At 43.2% G+C, this 25,232-nt stretch overlaps 1 protein-coding gene across 3 annotated transcripts in view; it reads right to left on the bottom strand.

The window, feature by feature from the left end:
• Positions 1–23,254, bottom strand: part of LOC140734790 (uncharacterized) — a 66,502-nt gene extending 43,248 nt beyond the window's left edge. For 2 of the 3 annotated variants that reach the window (XM_073059305.1, XM_073059306.1), the window contains exons 1-10: positions 23,171–23,254; positions 19,579–19,676; positions 17,891–18,005; positions 16,165–16,339; positions 12,882–12,993; positions 12,635–12,741; positions 10,600–10,726; positions 9,706–9,826; positions 4,638–4,723; positions 3,136–3,266 (exon numbers count right to left, since the gene is read on the bottom strand). In XM_073059305.1, the coding sequence (XP_072915406.1) occupies positions 3,136–3,266; positions 4,638–4,723; positions 9,706–9,826; positions 10,600–10,726; positions 12,635–12,741; positions 12,882–12,993; positions 16,165–16,339; positions 17,891–18,005; positions 19,579–19,657 (1,053 nt within the window). In that variant the 5' untranslated portion in view covers positions 19,658–19,676; positions 23,171–23,254. The remainder of the gene's footprint in view (positions 1–3,135; positions 3,267–4,637; positions 4,724–9,705; positions 9,827–10,599; positions 10,727–12,634; positions 12,742–12,881; positions 12,994–16,164; positions 16,340–17,890; positions 18,006–19,578; positions 19,677–23,170) is intronic. The other variant, XM_073059307.1, reaches the window with a different exon arrangement.
• Positions 23,255–25,232: the final 1,978 nt, after the last annotated feature.

Here is a 25,232-nt window from a genome sequence, read left to right as displayed (position 1 = left end):
GCTGCCTGTGGCAACGAATTCTAAAGAAATTCCTCCTCAGTTCCATTCTGAAAGGACGCCCCTCTATTTTGAGGCTGTGTCCTCTGGTCTTAGAACCTCCCACCATAGGAAACATCCTTTTCACATCCACTCTATCACGGCCTTTCACCATTCGATAGGTTCAATTAGGTCACCCCTCATTCTTCCAAATTTCAGTGAATACAGGCCCAGAGCTATCAAATGCTCTTCATATAACAAGCCATTCAATTCTGGAATAAATTTCATGAATCTCCTTTAAAACCTCTCCAGTTTCAGCACATCATTTCTAAGAAAAGGGGCCCAAAACTGCTCACAGTACTCCAAGTGAGGCCTCACCAGTGCTTTATAAAAGCCTCAACATTACATCCTTGCTTTTATATTCTAGTCCTCTTGAAATGAATGCTAACATCGCATTTGTCTTCCTCACCACAGACTCAAACTGCAAACTAACCTTTAGAGAATCCTGCACAAGGACTTCCTATATTAATATATAGTGTTTTATTGTAGCAAAACGTCTGAATGTGCTCAGAGGGATATCATTAAAAAAGAATATGACACGGAGCTACAAGAGAACTTAGAACAAATAATTGGTTAAAGAGATGGGTTTTTCGAGAGTATCTAAGAAGAGTGAGTCATTCAGAGAGAGAGAGAGGTTCCAGAAGGGTTTCATAGTCAGATTTATTTCTCACATGTACATTGAAGCATATAATTGAACGTTCTGTTTGTGTTAACAACCAAAACTCCCAAGGATATGCTGGGGGCAGCCTACGAGTGTTGGAGACATAGCATGCCCACTTATGTTCAACAGAACAAAACAACAATGAAACAAGCCCCCTCCCTGCCCTCCCACCCACACCCTCACACACACACACACAGACAAGCCTCCAACCCCAAGGCAGGCCACCTCAAGATCCCCAGAGCTTAGGGCCAATGAATGGCCCCAAATGGTGAACTAAAGCAGCCCAGAGGATTGTGGGACTGGAGGTGGTTATGGAGTCAGGGAAAGTCAGAATGCAAATTTTAAAGTGAGACACTGTAGCACCGAAGGCCAGTATCAGTCAGGAAGGACAGGGTGATGGGTAAATGAGACCGTGTGAATTAAAATACAGGTAGAAATGTTGGAGTGGAGGTGGAGTTCATGTGAGGTGGAATCTGCTGGTCAGAAGACCGCTGCAATAATCGAATGCTACCATGGCAGGAGAAGGTACTTTGGAAGACACCTGTACTTGTAGAACCACCTCAGCGTCAGGTACAACAGTGTGGCTCAGCATCGGATAATTACTGACATAAAGTGCTACCCCAGCAACAGAGGTGTTGTGGTGGCCAGAGCAAGTGGCTTCAGTCTTCCCAACATCTGGAACTGTGAGTTGGTCAAGCATTTGGTGAGTAGGAAACAATAAGGAACCGACTATCTCAGAATTAGAAGAATAGGGAATTTCCTCTCCTCTGGCATGCAGCTGCGGACATGACAGACATCTCCAAGTCTCCATCAAGGCACTTGTGAACCAAGTAGAGATCCTGCTGGTAAGAACAGGAAGCAGTGTTTACTCTTCCGAGTCTAAGAAAGAAAATGGGATGCCTCCTTTCTCACTGAGGAGTACATCCCTACTCTACAGAAACATGGGAAGAAATATAAAGATGCAGCTCCCAGCACAAGTCATTAAGACTCTATGCACAGTGTGCCTCTTTCAAAATTATTTTTACTTCTCAGGGATGTCACGAGCAAGTCGGCGTATATTGTCTATCCCCAACATCCTTGAACACTGCTTAAAGTCTTGAACACTGCAGTCGGGGTGATAAAGGTACTTCCACAGCACTGTTAGGCAAGCAGCTACAGGAATTAGATGCAGTGACAACAAAGGAACGTGAGCTGACCCACATTTTATGCCGCGTTAGTAGGAAGGCAGCTTCATATATTATACGAGATCATGGCCTTGAATGGTGGTACCAAACATGTCTGAGCAACCTCACTGAAACTATTATTGATGTATACATGCAGATGTCACGTTTATCTTTTAGAAATCAAAACTATAGAAATGAACCTTTTTCAAATACTTTGTTCCATTCGAGAAGAATTCCTTGCTAACTGCTGCCCATCTCAGAAATGTCTTCTCTGTTAGCACTGCAAACTACAGATGACCTCTTCATGAACTGATACTAAAATTTTCACAAAATATACTTGCTAAAGAAGAATCAGGCTAGAAGGTCCAATTTTCCCCGGTATGTACCGTGGAGAAGGTCCATCTTGCAAATGGAGGGAAACACAGCTGCAACTTAAGAATCCTCCTTTGCATGTGAGCTTGGTCATTTTTGGCTGAAATGCAAATAGTTATGTTTGAATGAAAAAGGGGCACTGCGCACCAACACCAAAACCTCTTCCCAACTGTGAAGCATGGTGGACGGAACATCATGGTTTGGGGCTGCCTGGGCAGCTTGCAATCATTGAGGGAACAACGAATTCTGAATTGTATCAAAACATTTTACAGGAGAATGTCAGAGTGGCAGTCCGTCACCTGAAGCTTAATAGAAGTTGGATAATGCAACAAGACAATGATCCAAAAGACAAGAGTAAATCAACAACAGATGGTTTAAAGAGAAGGAAGTTCATGTTTTGGAATGGCCGAGTCAAAGTTCTGACTTGAATCCTGTAGAAATGTGGAATTTCTGAAACAAATGGTTCATGCAAGGAAACCCACCAACATCCCAGAGTTGAGTAGTTTGTAAGGAGAAATGGCCTAAAATTCCTCCAAGCCAGTGTGCAGGATTGATCAACAGTTACTGGAGATGTTTGTTTGAAGTTATTGTTGTACAAGGGGGTCACACCAGTTACTGAAAGCAAAGGTTCACATACTTTTTCCAACAAATACATTTATATTGGATAATTTTTCTCAATAAATAAATGAACAAGTATAATTTTTTTGTGTTATTTATTTAATTGTGTTCTCTTTGTCTAGTTTTAGAATTTACATGAAGATCTGATCACATGTTAGGTCATATTTCTGCAGAAATAGAGAAAATTCTACAGGGTTCACAAACTTTCTAGCGCCACTGTACAGCTCAACCTGCTGAGTTCCTTCAGCATTTTTCTTGTGACGATACATTGTGGATGTCACTTACTGGTTTAGCAGAAGCTCTGTCCTTCTCTGCAGATGGCTGTGATGGACGCTTGTATCTGCGTGTGTTCTGCCTGGCTAGTGCACATGCTACACGACTGCCAACCTTTGCATTGTTTTGGATGAGAGCAATGTCTTTGTCAAAGTTAAGGATTAGAAGTGAGTCAAAGATTGACTGAGGTATGAGTGCTCCAACCATTTTCTTCACATCATGGATCTGCCCAACCCATGACACACAATAAAATGACTAAACAGATGAGAAATCTGTACGATGTTCATGTCCACAAAAAAGAGACATTTGCAAAGCTTATCTACAATTTAGGTTCTGACTAGGTACATTCCATTGGTTGTTTAATCATTGCCCCAACAAAATAGAAACTGCTGCATTTCATTGAAATGGAGTTTCTTCCCATGGTCCAAAGACATACATTTAGGAGGTTCATTGGTCTTTGTCAATTGCCCTGTGATTAGACTAGTGTTGAATAGGGGGGTTGCTGGATGATGTGGCTAATTAGATAGATAGATAGATAGATACTTTATTCATCCCCATGGGGAAATTCAACTTTTTTCCAATGTCCCATACACTTGTTGTAGCAAAACTAATTACATACAATACTTAACTCAGTAAAAAAATATGATATGCATCTAAATCACTATCTCAAAAAGCATTAATAATAGCTTTTAAAAAGTTCTTAAGTCCTGGCGGTCCTGAAGGACCCAATCCACGCTGTGTCTCTAGATAGATAAATAACCAAATTCAAAGGCCCCATCAAGGAGTCTGAAAATTTGCAGGCCATCACTCTGTGAAGGGAAATTTCAAAAAACTCTGAATTTGATAACAGTACACTTCATCAATTACCTCGCCTTCCAGATGTTAATAGAATTCCAGGATGGGGAACTAGTGCACATTATCCCTTCCTTCACTGTATCCTGTAGCAAAAGGAAGACTGTTCCCTTCTGCTCAAAGAAAGAGTGATGGAATCCAATGTCTGAATTACATAACCATCTGAGGGATTCATCTGCAAAACGAATTCAGAACGGTGAGAAAACTTCTTCCAGGAAAAGGGTTGCCCATGTTTGGAGTTTGCAATATGGAACTAGAAGGACACAGCTGAGCCTACTAAATGAACCCCTCAGGAGAATAGTTTGAATAGTGAGGTAAAGAAGGTGTTATTTGAAATGTGTTGCTATACCCCATTTCGGTACATATTCCCCACCCCATGCCCAGCTCCAGTAACGCAATCCAGACAGGAATTCACTCAGGTCTCACAGTATGGCAATGATGCAGCTGCTGTTTGCACAGCAGGTAGCTGCTCAAAGTGTTGGTACCAACTCATCTGCTAGCACCAACACGTTGGAGGGGAAGACTATATGACAGTTTAATCTTATAAACCATCAACTGGTCTTGCTAGACCTGCTTAGTTCCTCTGTTCTCACATTCTTGTCCATTTGAAATTCAATTTAAAGCAAGCTACAGGTACAACATGGTCCATACATGAAGGATACTGGTAGTCAAGGAGACTCCTTGTGTGAGCTCACAGATTCGTGCTAGAATAAAGGGAGTGACATCCTTGCCCTGGATACCTTTAACCCTGATGGAGGAAAAATAAGGAAAGTCACATCATATTTAGTTCATTCCTCCAAATCAGACATCCAAACACATGGTTTCACGGCCATACCAATGGGCACACTTGGAGGTTTAACCTCCTGATCCCATTTATTAGCATATCTCCTGTCGCTAACTCCCAAATGAGGCAGCAGCCTTTTCAAGTTTGACCACAGGTAACCAAGGCCATGAGGCATAGGAGCAGAATGACGCCATTCAGCCCATGGAGTCCGCTCCATCAATCCATCATGGCTCATTCCCCTGCCTTTTTCCCGTAACCTTTCACGCCCTGACTAATCAAGAAGCTATCAGTCCAGGTGACTTATCTACCTTCAGACCTTTTAGTTACCCCAGCACCTTCTCCCTAATAATAGCAGCTGCACTCACTTCAGTCCCCTGATGCTCAAATTTCCACCATACTGCTAGTACCTTCCACAGAGAGGACTGATGCAAAATACCTATTCAGTTCATCCACCATTTTTCTTGTCCCCCATTATTACCTCACCAGCATCATTTTCCAGTGGTCCGATATCTACTCTCACCTCCCTTTTACTCTTCATATATCTGAGAAAACATTTAGTATCCTCTTTGACATTGTTGGCTAGCTTACCTTCATATTTCATCTTCCCCCCTCCTCCCATTATGGTTTTTCAGTTGCCTTCTGTTGGTTTTTAAAAGCTTCCCGATCCTCTACTATACGTCCGCCCTTTTGCTTTTATGTTGGCTTTCACTTCCCTCGTCAGCCACAGCTACATCATCCTGCAATTAGAATATTTCTTCTTTGGGATGTATCTATCCTGCCCCTTCCAAATCACTCCCAGAAACTCCAGCCATACTGCTCTACTGCCGTCATCCCTGCTAGTGTCCCCTTCCAATCAGCTTTGGCCAGCTCCTTTGTCATGCCTCTGTAATTCCCTTTACTCCATTGTAATACTGATACATCTGACTTTAGCTTCTCCCTCTCATATTGCAGGGTGAATTCAATCATATCATGATCACGACCATATTATTTTAAGCTCCTTAATCAAATCTGGTTCATTCCACAATATCCAATCCAGTGTAGCTCATCCCCTAGTGGGCTCAACAATAAGCTGCTCTTAAAACCATCTTGCAGGCATTCTACAAATGATCTCTCTTGGCACCCAGCACCAATATACCTGTGTATTGAAATCCCCCATGACACTTGTAACATTGCCCCTTTGACAAGCCTTTTCTATCTCCTGTTGTAATTCGTAGTCCACATCCTGGCCACTGTTCAGGGGCCCATCAGGCTCTTTTTACCTTTGCAGTTTCTTAACTCTATCCACAAGAACTCTACATCTTCTAATCCTATGTCACCTCTATCTAAGGATTTGACTTCATTTTTTACCAACAGAGCTATGCCACACACTCTGCCGACCTGCCTGTCCGTTTGATATAATATGTCTCCTTGGATGTTAAGCTCCCAACTATAAGCTTCTTTCAGCTATGACTCAGTGATTCCCAAAACGTCATATTTGCTAGCCTCTAACTGCACTACACCATCTACCTTATTCTGTATACTGCATGTATTCAAATGTAAATCCTTCGGTCACCCTTTTCGATTTTGTCCCCCTTTTACATTGCAACTCATCCCACAGGTTACAATTTTACCCTATCACCTTCCTGCTCTTCCTCATAGTCTCACTACACTGTCTCTGCTCTAAACTAACAACCACATCACTCCAGTTCCCACCCCCTGCCAAATTAGGTTAAACCCTCCCCAAGAGGATAATGGTCCCCCTCAGGTTCAGGTGTAACCCGACCCTTTTGTACAGGTCAAACTTCCCCAGAAAAGATCCCAACGATCCAGAAATCTGAAACCCTGCCCCTGCACCAGTTTCTCAGCCACACATTCATCTGCCAAATCATCCTACTCTTACCCTCACTGCCCCGTGGCACAGGCAACAATCCAGAGATTGCTATAATAGAGGTGCTGTTTTTCAGCTTTCTACCGAGCACCCTAAATTCTCCCTCCGTGACCACTTTGCCTTCCTACCTATGTCACCGGTACTAATAAGTACCAAGTCTCGGGCTTCACTCGCCTCACTTCCCCATTTAGAATGTCATAGACCGGATCCAAGATTTCCCAGACCTTAGCACCTGGGAGGCAACATACTATCCGGACGTCTCTATTGTGTCACAGAATCTTGTGTCTACTCTTCTAATTACGGAATCCCCTGTCAATACTGCAGTCCTCTTCTTCCTCACTTCCCTTCTGAGCCACAGTGCCAGAGACCACTCTCCCACCCAAAAAGGTTGTTCATCTCAACAGGACCCGAAACTGTATGCTTATTACTGAGGGAATGGCCACAGGATACTCTGTACTCACTGCCCATTTCCCTTCCCTCTCCTGACAGTCACCCATTTACCAGCTTTCTGCAACTTAGGGATGGCTGCCTGTAGCTCCTACCTACATCTCGTCAGCTTCCTGCATGAGCAGAAGGTCAGCGAGCTGCAGCTCCAGTTCCTTAACACGATCTCTGAGGAGTTGCAGCTCGGTGCACCAGGTGCAGATGTGGTTATCTGGGAGTCTGGGGGGCTCCCAGAACTCCCACATCACATATAAAGAACTCAATAAACAAGAATAGCCATTCTCACTGCTATAACTATGCACTAACAGACAAAGAGTGAAGAATGAAGAAGAAGAAATGTATTAGATACATACCTCACCCCAGTTTGTCCTTGCCAAAGCCTGATGAGTCAAAGCCTCTGCACTCTAACACTGGCCCAAAAATGGTCACTCCGCTTGTCTCTACCTTAATTTTATTTGCTCTTGCTAATGAATTGCGACTGCATCGCCAAAATAACCCGAAATTCTGTGGGAGCAGCACACCCAAAATGCTGGAGGAACTCAGAAAGAGAGGTAGCATCTATGCAAAAGAGTAAACAGTCGACGTTTCAGGTCGAGACCCTTCATCAGTTCTGATCAGGCCTGTTGAGTTCCTCCAGAATTTTGTGCGTGTTGCTTTGCATCTGCAGAATTGCTCATGTTTGAAATTCCATGGAAGCTCTTTTTTAAGTCTCTCACTCCCAGTCCTGTGTGAGGCCTCCTGCACCACCAATGAATAAGAACTTGGACACCTGTGTTTTCACCCAAATTTGCCTACCTGGGAACAGTTTACTTTGCAGTGATTTGCGTGGGTTTCATTTCAGGGATGGGTTCTGAAATGACCCATCTGACTGCTTTACGTCTGCTGGTTGAAGGATCTTCAGCCTGCAGCTTTAGGCCACATTTGTATCTGATCCCATTCATATTACTTCTTGTCGAAAATGATACTGAGATGGAGCATGATGTTTGTAAAGAACAGGCAGCCTTATGACAAGCAAACAAACCATTGATTTTGCAGAAAAACTGCCAACAATTCCTGATGAAGGGTTTCGGCCCGAAACGTCGTTATTACCTCCTCCCATAGATGCTGTCTGGCCTGCTGAGTTCTGCCAGCATTTCGTGTTTTTTCAACAATTAAACCTGCAAGATCAGCACATTGACTCTCAGCAGCTGACTTGTTAAATATCAACAGACATAGCTGGGCAACAGGAGAGAGTTAAGAGATAAATGTCCTGTGACTTTGGCAGAAGAGCTGTCTAACCAGTCTTACAGAGTTATCGGGTTTTTCGAGGAAGTTACGAGGAAAGCCGCTGAAGGAAAGGCAGTGGATGTTGTCTACATAGACTTTAGTAAGGCACTTGACAAGGTCCCATGTGGAAAGCTGGTCAAGAAGGTTCAGCTGCTCGGGATTCAGGATGAGGTAGCAAATTGGATTAGACATTAGCTTTGTGGGAGAAGCCAGAGGGCTATTAGAGGGTTGTCTCTCTGACTGGAGGCCTGTGACTAATGGTGTGCACAGTGATTGGTGCTGGGTCCTTTGTTGTTTGTCATTTATATCAATGATCTGGATGATAATGTGGTTAACGGCATCAGCAGCTTTGCGGATGACACCAAGATTGAGGGTGTAGTGGACAGTGAGGGAAACTATCACGGCTTGCAGAGGGATCTGCTTCAGCTGGGAAAATGAGCTGAAAAATGGCAGGCGGAATTTAATGCAGACAAGTACGAGGTTTTGCACTTTAGTAGGACCAGCCAGGGTAGGGCTTACGCAGTGAACGGTGGGGCACTGAGGAGTGCTGTAGAACAAAGGGATCTGGGAATACAGGTACATCATTTGTTGAAAGTGGTGTCACAGGTAGAAAGGGTTGTAAAGAAAGCTTTTGGCACATTGACTTTCATAAATCAATGTACCGAGTACAGAAGTTGGGATGTTATGTTGCAGTTGTGTAAGACCTTGGTGAGGTCTAATTTAAAGTTTAGTGTGCAGTTTTGGTCATAGGAAAGATGTAAACAAGGTTGAAAGAGTACAGAAAAAATTTACAAGGATGTTGTCAGGTCTGGGGGACTTGAGTTATAAGGAAAGATTGAATAGGTTAGGCCTGTATTCTTCAGAACGTAGAAAATTGAGGGGAGATCTGATAGGGAGATACAAAATTATAAAGGGTATACAGTAGATAGGGTAAGTGCAAGCAGGCTTTTTCCACTGAGGTGGTTGGGACTACAACCAGAGGTCATGGGTTAAGGGTGAAAGGTGAGAAGTTTAAGGGGAACATGAGGGGAAACTTCTACACTGAGAGGGTTCTGAGAGTGTGGAATGAGCTGCCAGCACAAGTGGTGCATGCAAGCTCGATTTCAATATTTCAGGGAAGTTTGGATAGATACATAGATAGTAGGGATATGGCGAATTATGGCCCCAGTACAGTTTAAATGGAGTTGGCATGGATAAGATGGGCTGAAAGGCCTGTTTTGTGGTGTACTTCTCTATGGCTCTAAATCCTGAACAAATGACTCAAACTAATTACCCGGTAGTTTTCATTCTTTTTGCTGATTAGTGAGGATATTTATCATGGAAATTCAACACAAAATATCATTTTTATGAGTATTCTTGTCTTGTTCACCTTGCCTCTTCCACAGCTTGGCTGATCGCATTATCAATAACCAGGCCTGATGCAGCCTCTTCCTCCGGAATAGGGACTCCGATCAGCACTCCACTATCCTGGCCAAAATGATGGACAGTGGCTGTTAAAATAAAAGTAAATGCTTTCACTTTATTAACCAGCAACTCACATCCCCCACTATTGACTGTATTTGTCCATCTTGCAGTAAGGCCCAGTCACCCGCATATGAATAACACCAGGAGCATTTTAATGTTATTTATATACACCACCAAGTCAAGCATTCAGTGCAAATTACATCTACTCTTTCAATTCAAATAGAAGTAGGGAAAGATTAGGTATGACATGATAGACACTCTTCAAAGTTCCTCACTTAAGTCCATGGTTTTCAAACTACGCTCCTTAATCTCCAATTTCGAAGAGGGCTGCAAAAACTGAATTGCTCTTCCTGAATCTCTGAGTGAAGAGAGAGGGCTGGCTTTCAAACTGAAACCGACTGTGTCACATTCCAAACAATTTGCCACCTTGATTTTACAACAGAACCTAAAGCTGGCGGCCTTGCATCAACGACTGTGTGAACAGTGAAACCACTCTGAGTGAAGAGAAGGGAACGTGGAGGACAGGAGCTGTCGACTGGACTCTTGAGAATTTATGATGCTGTGTCTGCTTCATCCTCAGGTGAACTAAATCAGATATTAGGTTGGAGAAGGTCTTACTGGGAAGATTTTAACAACTGTGATCTACATCGATAAATTCATGTACTGGTAATCACTGCCTTGACAACACAGTCACTTTGTGACTCCCCTTCTGATTGTAATTTCTACCTGGACAACAGCATCCAATGTGCGATCAGTTTATGGCTTTTTCGCAAATCAGGACTCGGGGGCAGAACCTTACCAATAAGTCTTGCAGCTTCCTCTTCATCAGTGACATTGTAAGGAGATTGAAAGCCACTTCTTGGAGTAAAGAATGCTGGGAAGTCACGTGTCTTGCCAAACGTAGCCACGCATACCCCCTGCGTCTCCTAAATTAACCAATATATAATGTTAATTTATCCAAAATGGGAGTTCCAACTTTACTATCATCCTCCATCACTCACTGATACATCCCTCATGCAGAGACAACTCCCACCGCTGTTCTCGAACCGGTATGAGGAGATTACAAGGTGAGCAGCGGAAAGATTTGAGAACCTGCTTGCAGCTTCTTTGAAGAAATTCCCAGTGATCACTGAGACCATTTGAAGCAGAGAAGGGGCGCTCGGCACGGTGGTGAGAACATCAGGAACAAGCACAGGGAGCCCCGTTCAAGCCCTGGAAGGAGCCCTACACCATTTCAGACTACCCAACCACTTGCCCTTCTCAGAAAGCACAAAAGCAAAATGAAAGAAACCCACCATCCATCCCGAGGGAGGGCCAAAGGAGACGAGGAGGCAGTATGGGAAAGGAAGGGAAGAATTAGAATCTGAGAAGAATTGAAAAGGGAAAGAACGTGTGTCTATGTCTGCAAGGAAACAGAGTGAGGAATATCAGAGTGGGAAATATGAAGCAAACGACCACTTGTACGATAAAAACAAAATAACTGAGAAATTAGCCTCTATTTATTATGTACCAGGGTTAGTGTGTTTGTCCCAAAAGGCTCAATGGGGCAAAAAAGTTCTGAAGGCAATGGCGTTTTAGTTATTAATTCACCGGAGCTACATAACTTACACACACTTTCTCACACATTGTCCAGAAACAGGCTCAAACGGAACTGTTTCATTCCAGCAATCTAACAGAGCCTCCTGCACCTATGCCGGCATTAGATATTTCATTCCTAACCTTAGTTACGCGGCAAGTTCCTTTGAGAAGATTATTAAATATACTTGGAGTTTCGCAGCTGCTGTTTCAATCATTCTCATGATAAAAGCAAACTTCTCCTTTCCCAAGGATAGAAAGCAAGATTCATCCATCAGAATAGGCTGATGTCTACCTAAATCTGTGCTATGTCTTTAGGAATAACTGTATCAGAATGGGAAGTATTCCAGAGTTCGAAGTGTTACGAATGAGGAGCAACTCTGATGGGCCGAAGGGTGCAAAGTCGCCCCCCCCCCCTTTTTGAGAATCGCAAAATCGCTATTATTTCGGGTCTGATACCAAGGAAATGAGAGAGATAAACAGCTCATGTCAGTAATGAGAGAGAGACAACGCAGGGATACACAAAGGTGGAATGTCTCCTCCCTAACAAAAGCGGAACGGAACCATTGATTACTGCTATTGTCTCTTGGAGAAGGAATTGTGTATTGAGTACTGTTCTATTCATTGAAACCCCTCGGGGGCAACCAGAGTGGTCTGGATGATGTGTTGCATCATCCCAACCTGATTGACACCTGAGACCCCGTGAGTGGGGATAAAAGTAGGGTCTGGGGAAACACCCCTCAGACGCACCAGGAGAGACGCTACGAGACCGGTGGGGGCTTGTGTGTGTGTCCACCCTTGCCTGGGTGACGAGTCCTCCATGGAACGGTCTAGCTAAAGGACGGAGGGGTCATACGTGAATGGCCACAACAACAACGCACCGACGGATCAAGATCGTAAAAGGAAAGTTGGCAAGTCAATAGCTGTTACTCTCTCTCTCTCTCTCTCTCTCTCCAACAATTGCAACACCGCGAACAACAACTACTGCAGCCTACATGAACTGAACTGAACTTTATACTTCCATTGGACAATTCATTATCCCCTAGACAACGATAGAGCTTGTTTCTTATTGATTATTATTATACCCGCACTTTTAGGTTTAGTATTGACAACATATATTATCTGTATATTTGCATTGATATTATTTTTGTGTATTTTTACTAATAAATACTGTTAAAAATAGTATCATCAGACTTCAACGGATACTCCTATCTTTGCTGGTAAGATACCCAGTTACAAGGTTCGTAACAGAAGTGTACCAAGTATTCCAGTGTTCGCCCAATATCCAGGATGGACTTGACTCCTGCTGAAACCACGGCCACCGGGGTGCGACCCAGTTCTGTCAGATCTGAGCTGACATCCAGTGCTGTAAGAACAATAACAACACGTGGGAGGCTTGCAGCCAGTCTAACAGTATGGTGGGATACTTTCAAGGAACAAGTGCAAACTAAACAAATGACAAAGACTGGTCCGGGATATCTGTGACAGATCTTACAAATCTCTTACTGTTTTGTCCATCCCGATGGACGCCTCCGATGCCCCCAGTCACAAGCAGAGGAATGCCAGCTTTGTGTGCTGCTATTATGGAGACTGAAACAGTGGTACCGCCAGATAAGCCCTGAGGGAAAATATCCAGCAAAGCAAATCAGTGAACATCCTCTTTGCTAAATGTTTACAAAGTCCAAAACATCATGAGATACAAACACCAAAATATCCTGTAAAAGTGCTTGAAACAAGACTCCTGCTATTTGTATAGCTTCTTAACTTTTAATTATCTATCCTCAGCTTATTAGAATAAAAACTGGCTTCCTTGAAGCTTTTTTTTTCAGCCAGGCCCTGAAACAGATTATTTGAGAGGGAAGACAGCTTTAATTGGATCGACGAATTTGAATGTGGGATAGTTCAACTTTCAGACCAAAAACTGGCAGCAAGGTTCCAGAATGTGACAGAACAATGAAGGTAAGAATAGCAGAATTAAGCAGATGAATGTGTGGCTAAGTAACTGGTGCAGGGGGCAGGGCTTCAAATTCTTAGATCACTGGGATCTATTTTGGGGGAGGCATGACTTATACAGAAAAGATGGGTTACACCTGAACTCAAAGGGTACTAATATCCTGGCGGGATTGTTTAATATAGCTGTTAGGGAGGGTTTAAATTAAGTTGGCAAGGGGAAGGAAACCAGGGTGTTAGGGTCGAGGAAGAGGAAAATAGTAACAAGTCAAAGATACTGTGCAGCAAAGATGGCCAGAAGGACAGGCAGGTGAATAGGCAGGGTAATTTGCTGTGCAACAGAAATATAGCAAAATCGGTAACAGATACTGATCTAAATGTACTATACTTAAATGCCCGCAGCATTAGAAATAAAGTGGATGACCTTGATGTACAGCTACAGGTTAAAAGATATGACACAGTGGCCATCACTGAGTCATGGCTAAATGATGGATGTGATTAGGAGCTGAATGTTCAAGGATACACTGTGTATAGGAAAGATAGGAAGGTAGGTAAAGGGGGCGGCGTGGCCCTGATGATAAGCAACGATATCAAATCACTAGAAAGAAGGGACATAGGATCAGAAGAAGTAGAATCCCTATGGGTCGAGTTAAGGGACATTGTAAACAGACTTAGTTGGGCAACAGGAGAGAGTTACGAGACTTTGGCAGAAGAGCGGTCTAACCAGTCTTACAGAGTTATGGGGTTTTTCAAGGAAGTTACAAGGAAAGCCATAGTGGGCAGATCAGCTAGTGAAGGCTGGAGATTGAAGGACTAATGAAGAAAAATGCTGGCAAAAGAAAACTCTTAAGTAAAAGAGTAAGTTGCTGTGTAATATGGTTTGGAGAGATCTATTAGTATCTTTTGAGGAACAGCCCCTGGAAGAAGCATCCATGGTTTGTCCTTGTTTCATGGGTAGAACATGTTTGGACAATCAGATATTATATCCGCGTACAGTATATGCAGCTGACTGACTTAAATTTGTTTTTTTTTTTAACCCAGCACTTGTTGAATGAACACATCTGTTCTGAAATGTATAATGATGAATCGAAGGTTAGCAAAATGGGGCTGTTAGGATGGACGGGTAATTAGGCCCAGTTTATTTGGCTTTCACTGTGCTTTTTCCATGAAGCAAAGGACTTGCTCTGTGCTTAAGGTTTAAAACTATTTACAAAAAGAAAGGGTTTGTGGCTGCAGCTCTTCAATTTTTGGGAGTATTTAGAGCTGAAAGGGTTTGTGTGAGTTAGAGTAACTGCAGTGTCAGTGTAGGCAGGTTAACCAGACGCATCTGCAGGAAGTTTCAGAAAGATACATAAACGTCCTGGAGATTGAAATAGCACTAGATAACAGTGAAAGCGAGAGAAACTAATGGCAGGTGAAGGAGGTTTAGAGCAAGCGCGCAACTGTTGGAAATTTGTGAATAATGTGCCTGAGCAGCAGCAGAAATAGTCACGTGAAACTATGAGATTGTGCTACTACAATGAACTGGTACATGTAAGGGTCCAACAATGTGGCTATCACCAGCGGCCTGGATTGTAACCACACCAGACACATAAAACCGTGGCTACAACCACACATCACCCTGCAGTGATTACTTCATCTCCTGAATAGTTCCTCTGCTTCTTATGGTAGGAGTGCGAAGGGACTCTGCATTTACCCGGAGGAGTGTGGATCCAAGAACACTCCGGAAGGTTGACATCCTAGAGAATACAGGCCTCTCCACTGGGGTGGAGAGGAGGGAAACATGAGTTCTTACAAATGGGAGGACAGGCTGAAAAGCCCACTAAAAAGCCAGGTTTGTGCTTTGATTCATAAACAGATGGAGTACAAAAACAACAAAGCGGGCTAAATTTCATTTAAAATGTTGGCTACAGTTTAGCTGAAGTATTGCAGCAAATAGTGAACTTCAGCAAAGATATCAAGGTTTAGGGGAGAGGTTTACAGGAAAGTTACTGAAGAGATTTGCTATGAACCCATGAATGAAAGAATGCTGTGTAGTGGCAAAAGTAGAGAAGTTGGCATTGTTCCCTGGTCATTCTCCTTACAGCAGTGAAAATTAAGAGATTTAGTAGAGTTCTCTGAAATGTCAAAGGGGAAATGAGGGAGCCTGCTTCCAAGAGTCAGTGAACAGAAGACACAAAATGAAGGCATGTGAGAAATGCCTTGGCCCTTCATTACAAACTTCACCTTCTTCCCTCACCCCAATTCTCCTACCCCACCCCTAAATTTATTTAATTAGCAGAACTTAACTTCCATTCACTCTCTGGATTCCTATTCTAAGGACATTACCATTATACAAACAACTCAGATAAATGCAAGATTCTCCGGTCATAAAACATTTCAAAAATTAATCAAACCATTGAAGAAGCTATATTCAAAAGTGCCACGTTTGAGGAAAATACACCATGTTGCCTTTTGAAAACGATTACTTGGGCCGTCATGCATCCTAAATTATTTTGGTGGCAGCATCTTATTTCACATATGTATTGAAAGAGAACTCAAAAGCTATCAACAAAAAAAATTAACATCATTTTGTAATTCTTTGTGTCAAACTCTAAATGTTAACTGGGCGCGAAGAAACATGGAATTCAGTTGGCCTTTAGGGTCATGCTGATCCTGGCAAAACGTCTTTCCAATTCCCCGCTCCTCCCTTGTTGCTCTCACTATCTTCCTTCCCCTTGCTGAGCTGGGGCCCAATAATCTAATAACCCCTTTTTAAAAAAAAAATCTTCTCTCACCAGTCTTTACACGTGGTGTTAATTACCACAACGAAATTACACATCATTAAATTTGCTCTCACCTTGCTAAGAACGTATGGGAGATCTCTGCGTGATACTTTCAGTGTTCCCTTGCTTTTAGCCAGGTGCTCCAGGTGGCTCTCTGACAGTCCCACATGCACCTTCCCCTCGATGACGCCAATTGTGGCAGGGACTGCATTATGTTCTCTTACTATCTGTTCAACCTCCCTAGCGCATCTGAAACAAATCGGAGAAACCTTGGATCAAACCATGGCTGGTGTTTATTTCAAGGAAGCAGCACCAGGGCACGGAAGGGTTTCCATTCCTCTGTATCAGCTCTGCAGACACAAGTCAGGCTCAGGATGGGACAGCTGGCTTTAGGTTCGATTCGTGCCCTTCACTCTGTCACACAGCACCTTCCCACATGGCACAAAGTAGGCCCAGATTACAAAGATATGATTTCCAATACAGCCTCCCAGCTTTTCTGCTGGATCCAAAGCACACTTTGATTAGAACTAAATGAAGTTTCTTTCCTTGTTTGAAAGGTACATAACAGCTTCTCAGCTTCTTTACTTAACCAAATGATTTAATTTGCATAATTATATACTTATTTCTGGTGTAACTCAGTGAGTTGAGCACCATCTGTGTGAGAAAGGAATTGTCAATATGTGGGTCAAAATCCTGTATGAAGACTGAGACGGCAGAGGGGTGACACCCAGTGTCGTATACAGAGGTGACACAGGGGCCACAGGTAACTGATGGCCTGAGGATGGCTGAAGGGTAACAGGCAGATGGATGATAGGTGGAGGCAGACAAAACAAAAGGTAGATGGAGCCATGTGGCAGCAGGAGATTACTTTCGGAATTAATTGTAATGATGATTATACCTATTCCAATGGCTAATGTTTCATAATCTTTATACTGAATATAATGAAACATTAATTTTTGTACAATGTGATTGGTGATATATTCTACTTTGAGTTATCACCTCTTCTTCTCAGATGTGGATGATGAGACTGTGATGTTGTGAGCGTGTTGGTGACAACGTTAGAACTTCTGCAAGGATATTATCTGTTACAATTGGCCCCACTGGATTATGATAATTGGTTGACATCTAGTACAATTTTATCAGATAGGATATCCCAAAATTTCTACTGGGGAATTTGCAATTACATTCTGTAAATCATTGGTGGTGGCATCCGTCAGTCTCGAAAGACCATGGATCTACGCCTGGAGTTTCCAGGGCGCAGGCCTGGGCAGGGTTGTATGGGAGACCGGCAGTTGCCCAAGCTGCAGGCCTTCCCCTCTCCACGCCACCGATGTTGTCCAAGGAAAGGGCACTAGGACCCATGCAGCTTGGCACCGGTGAAATCACAGAGCAATGTGTTGTTAAGTGCCTTGCTCAAGGACACAAACACGCTGCCTCAGCTGAGGCTCGAACCAGTGACCTTCAGGTTACTAGTCTGATGCCTTGGTTACTAGTCTGATGCCTTGCCCACTAGGCCATGCGCCAACACATTATTTCTCATTATTTCTCACAGATATCATTATTTCTCATGCAAACCACCTTTTGATCTTAACCCAGCTCAGTACCTCTTCCAATCAATACATCTTATAAACATTACATCCCTATGTTCATATTTCACAATGAGCTAATTTGATTCTTGCATGAGTTGACTTTCCCAGATAGAGGATTCTTGTTGCAAGAGAGTTTGTGTTATATTACGATCCGAGCACTAGTGTCCATCCCAGATGCCTCAAATCCAATCGCTCCTCCTAGTCCACTTACTTCAGGTTCTGAGGATATGGCATGCCGTGTGTGATGATCGTGCTTTCCAAAGCCACTACAGCCTTCTGACTGGCAATTGCTTTTGATACTTCTGGGTGGACCTTAAGAAGTCCATCTGCAAAAAGGAACCTCAAGCATTATTTTCATAATTCACAATATTTTATTCAGTTTCATTTCCAAGTTTATGCAATAATAGCCAGACAGACAGTTCCCAAGCCTACAATAATCAGTTCAAGCTCCTGGGAGATGGACCAAAGTGATCCAGGATGCTCAAATTTTAAACTGAAGTCACTTAAGTGTTAATGGTTGAGAAGGTTCTTCAATATCCATTTTAGGGTTTCAATGAAGCTAGCCAGATGATGGCCTTTTGGCTCACCAGTCCTTTTGCACAAGTAGTCGGGTCCCATTCTCACACACTACCCTCTTATCTCTGCCAATTACTTTCTTTTAACTGTCAAACTAATTGTCTTTAAAAGCTCTCTCCCATCATTCATATAGGAACAAGGTCCAAATCATAACCAATCTCCCTTGAAGAAAAGCTTTGTTTTACAACTCCCTGTGTCTTTTGCTGTCATTTTGAGTCTAGTCCTTGGATTATCCACTGATGGGAAAGCTCCTGCTTACTCTCTGTATGCTCATCCATCACAGCTTTGCACAACTCCAACGGGTGCTTAAAACCACTATTTTTTCTTAGGGATTAACTCATAATTGGAGACACCACATTTTAATCAGACTGAGACCACACCTGCCCTTTTTGAGGATGGAATACTGAAACACAAAAGAGATTCCATGTGTTTTACTCAACACTCCACCGGGAATGTCATGAACTCACTTGTGGTTTGTGAGTTTGAGTACAAACCTCCACAACAGAAAATTGAACTCCTTAAAATGCTTTGGTGCATTCAAAAAAATGTCTGAATAAATTACATAGACAAAGAGGTATAAAAGGGATCAACGTCTTGTTCACATGATTCAGTGAGGTCATCACCAGGTTATCTATTCGGCAGGGGCGTTACTGAAAGAAAACAGATTCCCCTTATCTCCAGAAACTATTCTGCAATTTTTCACTGTACATTATAGGGAATTTATAACAGGCAGACATGAGAGTGAAAGCACACTCAAACCACAGCAGATTCCAAAATTCCACAGGGAACGGAACTGAATGATACAGCAGCTGCAGGCTGCAGAATGCAAGCAGCATATTGCCCCAGAAGGGGTAATCCTGCTCAGAACTGAGGCAATGCTCACTGCAACAGAGCCGGAGAGATTTTACTCTGCTCCTAACTCTTCACATCATACAGTTTCCTTCAGAAAACTGTTTCATCTTGAACATATAAAACATGTTTAATTACAATTAGAACTGAGAGAAAAACAACTGTAAATTACTGATGGCAAAAGAAAATTAAAAAGATTGGCCGGGACACAAAAAGAAATTAGGTTTAAGGGACATGAACTTTGTTACATAAAGCACAGTTGATGCTGGGTCACTTGCTAACATTAAATCTAAAGTTAATAAACTTTGTTGCCCAAAATATTGAGTGAAGGGGAAAAGTCAGGTGCATGGAGCTGTATTACCTCCTTCAGTGAACGACAGACAGGTTCGAGTGGCTAAGTAGACTTTTCCTGTTTCCATTTCTTAGATACAGTAAAAGTGCATAAAAATTACGTGGGGTAAAAAACCAACTAACCATGAAGAAGTCTTCGGGCAACGGCACAGCCCCACTGTGTGTCAGCTGCACGTGGAAGAAGAGTTATGCATTTCCACATTCTCCAGTGAGGACGAGCACTGAAGAGAGAAACAAAACCAGAGCAGTGGTAAGGATCTCATTAACTCCTCACGTCTTTACGCAATCCAAAGGACATTGACAGCCTCAGGAGAGGAAGCAGTAGCTGTGATACCTCTCTTGCACACAGCTCAGAATTTATTCACTCTATAATTCTGGATTCCCCTTCAGCTTTTATGTTGTTTAAATACTTATGGCAAGAACCAATTTTTGTAACTCCTGGGAATAATCACTAAACCTGATGATTAAATATTTTTGATGCTTGGTCAGTTATTAATTTTAATTCTCAATGTAATGAGAGATTTAAGCAAAACACTTGAAACGTGTTTGGCCTGACATCTTGGCTAATAAATTAAAATAGCTTGTGTCAGAATGATTAAACTATGCCAAATTATCGTGTGATTTTTGAGTACCTTCATAAAAATATTCACAAGGAGGTTCCTAAATTGGTGAATTGGTTTATTATTGTCACATGCACTGCGGTACAGAGTAATTCATTGCAACAGTGTATTGGTGTCGTACATTGTAGGGCAGTAACAGTGTGGAAAAAGGTGTTCAGTACTGAGTGAAGTGCAGGTAAGCAATGAGGTGCAAAGGTCATAACCAGGTAGATTGTGAGGTCAATAGTCCAACATATCATGCTAGGGAACTAGTCTTAGATGCAGTCCTTGAACCTGGTATGACTTTTGGGCTTTTGGATCTTCTGCCCCATGGGAGACGGCAGAAGAGAGATTGTTCAGGATGGGTGAGGTCTTTGTCGCCTGCATTACCGAGGCAGTGAGAAGTGTAAACGGAGTCCATTGAGGGAGGCTGGTTTGATGGTGCGCTGAGCGGAGTTCACAGAGCTGCAGATTCTTATGGTCACGGGCAGAGTCGTTACCAAACCAACCCGAGAAGCTTCTGGTTACTTTCTATGGTTCATCAACAAAAGCTGGTGATGTTGAAAGGGGCATGACAGATTTCTTTAGAGGCACTGGTGATCTTTCCTGGCAGGGCCACCCAGGTGATTGGACTAGGACCGGCTTTAGGTGATGTTCACTCCTAAGAATGTGAAGCTCTCAACCCTCACGATCTCACCACAGTTGATATAAACAGGAGCACGTGCACTGCTCCCCTTCCTGAGTGACCAGCTCTTTCGTTTTGCTGACATTGAGGGGAAGGTTGTTGTCATGACCAGACTCTCTATCTCTCTCCTGCACCCTGACTCATCGTTACTTGACATATGACCCACTAGAATGGTGTCATCAGAGAGCCTGTAGAGTGAGATAGACCAGAGTCTAACCACACAGCCCTGAGTGCAGAGTGAGTAGAGTGTAGAGGAGTGTAGAGGGGGCTGAGCTGCAGCTTTGGGGGGAGGCACCAGTGTTGGAAATAATCATGGGGGAGATGTTGCTGCCAATCCTTACTAACTACAGTCTATGGGTCAGGAAGTCAAGGATCCAGATGCAAAGGGAGGTGCTGAGTTCTGAGATACGTTTGCTTGGAATTACAGTATTGAAAGTAGAGCTAGAGGCAATAAACAATAATGTAATGCAGGTGCCTTTACTGTCCAGATGCTCCAGAGACGAGTGTAAGACCGGGGAGATGGAGTCTGCTGTAGACATCTTTCAATGCTAGATGAATGATCGTGGGTTGAAGTTGTCTGGGAGGCTGAAGTTAATGCGCTCCGTGACCAGACCATAATAATGGATGTCAGAGCCACTGGGCACTTGTCAATAAGGTCTTGGGCACTGGATTGATAGTGATCTTCTTAAAGCAGATGGATAGCTCAGATAGAAACAGGGAGAGCATCTGGCCCCATCCGGACCAGATGTTTTTCATGGGTTCAATCCCTGGAAGACCGATCTTACATCTGCAAAAGGTGACCATAGGTTCGGTTGCATTAGAGGCAGTCGGGGAGGGTGGTGATATTCTAATCTTCTTCTGTTCAAAACATGCGTAGGATGTGTTAAGGTCATTAGGAAGGGATGTGGAGTTGTTGGTGATGCTGCCTGGCCGTTTTGTAGCCTGTTATAGCATAAACCTCTGCCACAAATGATGGCTGGTCTCAGCAGTCAACATTTCGGGCCAAGACCCTTCATCAGGGTCCTGATGAAGCTCCTTGGCCTGAAATGTTGACTCTTTATTCCTCTCCATAGATGCTCCCTGACCTGCTGAGTTCCTTAGAACACACAAAGTAGGGGGTATTTTACTGAATTGGTTACCAGACAGAAAATAAAAGAGTGACAATAAACAGACCTTTCTCTGGTCGGCAGACTTGGATAGTGGGGAAACGCAGGGATCATTACTCTGCACTCTACTGTTTATGATCTAATTACAGTCATTTAGTAAATCGGCTGAGAGAACCAAGTGTCATAGTTCTGTGCTTGGTAAAAATATAAAATTATTCAAGTCTACATTTAGGGAGGAGGTTGAATCAGCTCTTCAAAGGGATACGGGCAAGTTGAGCAAGGTTGCAATATCAAGTGGGAAAATGTGAAATTATACACTTGTACGAAGTAGAATATAGTCTGGATGGTGTCACTGTTAAAAGGGATGCAGGTGTCCTGGTATAAAAGTAATCAGAAACCAATATCTAGTGATTAGGAAGACAACTGGTGCATTGGTTTTTATTATAGGATTGGAGTACTATAGCTATATCAAGTCCTGCTGAAAGCTCCACAGTGTGCAGTTTCGAACTCCTTACCTAAGAATATACATGTCTTAGAGTGAGTGCGGCCAGATTCACATGACTGGTTTGCCATATATGTAAAGATCAGGTACACTCCAGTTTAGACCAATGGGCAAGGTACTTAGAAGTGTCTTCTTGCTGAGGGTGATGAATCATTAGAAGTTTCCACCTAGATGGCCATGAGTTCATTCAGTACATTTCCATGGTTATCAAGGGGCATGGAGGATAATGGAGGAAAGCAGCAGTATAGAAGGGCCGAATGGCTCTCCCTTGTGTTTGTAAGAGAAGGGAAACTGCAAAAGGTCAGTCACCACTGTAGGGAGGCCAGTGTGGGCTAGAATGGAACAGCGTATTCCTAAAGTAGCGACGACACCAACGGATAAATAGCGGGTATAGAGGACAGGAAATTAAACGTTAAGGTGAAACTCACTATAACCAAATGACAACATCGATTATATCAATAGGGGAGAACTGTGTCCCGGCCCCAGAAGAAAGCCCTAGTTCTGAATGGTGCACAGTTGGGTGCCGGACTCCCGCTAGTTTACCGGACTAGCACGCTCCTGCTCCAGGGCACCGTTTACCCTGTGTCCTGTCGGAGCGGATCACTCATTAACTAATGATTTTAATATTAACTGTTCCAAAGTCCCGGTTACAACAGTCGGCACTCTGCGGGACAAGGCAAGGTTCCCACGTTCTGCTGATCACCAGTCTATCAGTGACTCGCTGCCCCGTCCCGGCTAAGCACCCAAGTCTTTTCTTTATCTCGTTTCTAATTTACCTTCCAAAAACGAACTCTAACGCACCGGCTTGGCCCACATATCTTACCTTTTTAATGCCTCGGGAAAAATATGTTACGAACTTTAATCGGCCTCGACTGCAACCCTTTAACCTATCAGATTACTAGCTTCAGTTGTACTAACTATTCTGAGTGCAGAGCCCCCTCCCTCCGCTAGATTTACCATCTGCTCAATGTAAGCCAACGCCAATGTTTCTGTTACTTAACTCTTTAAAGACCAATTATTTCGTGGAGAAGGCTGTGGTATTTTCCTGGTGTCTTATGATCCTTGCGGAGACTAGGAGCAGAATTGGGCCATTCGGTCTATCGAATCTCTCCACCATTCAATCATGGCTGATATACTATCTCCTTCAACTCCATTTCCTGCCTTCTCCCCGTTACCTTTAATGCCCTGACTAACCAAGAACCTATCAAACTCCACTTTAAATATACTCAGTGACTTGGCCTCCACAACCATCAGTGGCAATGAATTCCACAGATTCACCATCCTCTGGCTAAAGAAATTCCTTCTCATCACTGTTCAAAATGGATCTCCCTCTCTATACCGAGTCTGTGTCCTCTGGTCCTAGACTCCCTCGCTATAGGAAGCTGCCTCACCACATCCACTCTGTCTAGGTCTTTCAGTATTCGATAGGTTTCAACAAGATCCCCTCTTGTAAACTCCAGTGAGTACAGGTCCAGAGCCATCAAATGCTCCTCAAATGTTAACCCTTTCATTCCTACGATCATCTTTGTGAACCTCCTCTGGACCTTCTCCAGTGCCAGCACGTCTTGTCTGCCTTCTAAAATACGCAAAGTGTCCATTTCGGAAGGACAACTGACTCAATACTGCCAGGCCAACATCTCGTGCAGTGAAGCCAATGTTACTCTCAACTGGCTACATTAGCTGTCTGAACACCAGACGTCAGACGAGCAGGCACACTATTCCAAGCTCTCTCTTGGGAGGATGTTTACAGAAGACAGAAAAATAAGTTGAAAATAGGCCACCACTGAAACCTTACTTGGAGAAGTGCAGGTTCCTGGAAAATTCTGGCCTATGAAGGGGAATGAATGATGGTATTGCGAAAAATCAAAGCCATACAATAGGCGCCCTGTAGTATGGAGGAAGGCAGAAAGTCCCATAAACTACTCTCCTAGCTTTCTCCTGCTTCAGCGGTCAGAGAGCCCGCAATTCCAAGATGGACTGAATAGCTCTTCCCCCATTAGAGGAAGTGATGACTCCCTCCTGTTAGACTGTTTGTGGTGGCTTATTTTTTAGTCTTTCTACTTCTCTCATAATATTAATATTTCTTGCATTTGTAATGCTACTGTGACACTATAATTTCCTTTGGGATCAACAAAGTATCTCCAGATGTCCCTGTTTCCTCACACATCCCAAAGAAGTTCAGGTTAGTCCATCAATTGGCCTCTGCTAAATTTCTCTGATGTGGGTAGGTCTCAGGAGAATTGGTTGTGGGCAGGAGTGGGAGGTGTCGATGTGGATGTAAGTATCACAATCACGGATTTGGCAGCACGTCAGATTCAGCAATTGCACTCGTGAATATGCACGTGTCAGCTAATTATTATTTCATTGTGATAGTATTTAACTCCATTCATTCTGTCGTAGTATTTGTCAGGACTTGGACATAGCTGCGCTTCGCCGCCCTGCCTGAGAAATTGGACTGTTGAGTCAACTGAAGACTAGCGGTATTCATTTTATTCTTAGTTGCTCTTTACAGCCGCAGTGTAGGCTTCGTTTTCCATTTGAGAGTTTTAGTTAATGGCCCTGTTTGGCCTAGCGTTCATTGTTCACTTTTCCCTTTAACACTGTTTGCATTAAGTCTGTGATCTATCGACCTGCTTCAGTGTCTCTCACTCTGCATTTGGACCATATCCGTAAGAGGAAAATGGACTTAGTAAAGATGGTTACATGTTCATTAGCTTGGAGTCAATAGGGTCAGATGGCTTGTTTCCATCCTGTATAGATCCATGACTGTAATATCCTATCCTAATCAACTCCATCTCCTCCTCCAATCACCCCCAGCTACCTATCCTGATCACACATTAGCATCTCCCCTGATGACTTCATATTCAGTCATTCCTATCTCTATC

The sequence above is a fragment of the Hemitrygon akajei genome, chromosome 10, assembly GCF_048418815.1.
Source record: "Hemitrygon akajei chromosome 10, sHemAka1.3, whole genome shotgun sequence".
Lineage (NCBI taxonomy): Eukaryota > Metazoa > Chordata > Chondrichthyes > Myliobatiformes > Dasyatidae > Hemitrygon > Hemitrygon akajei.
Note: the sequence above shows the minus strand (reverse complement) of the source record. Positions and strands in the feature narration are given on the sequence as shown.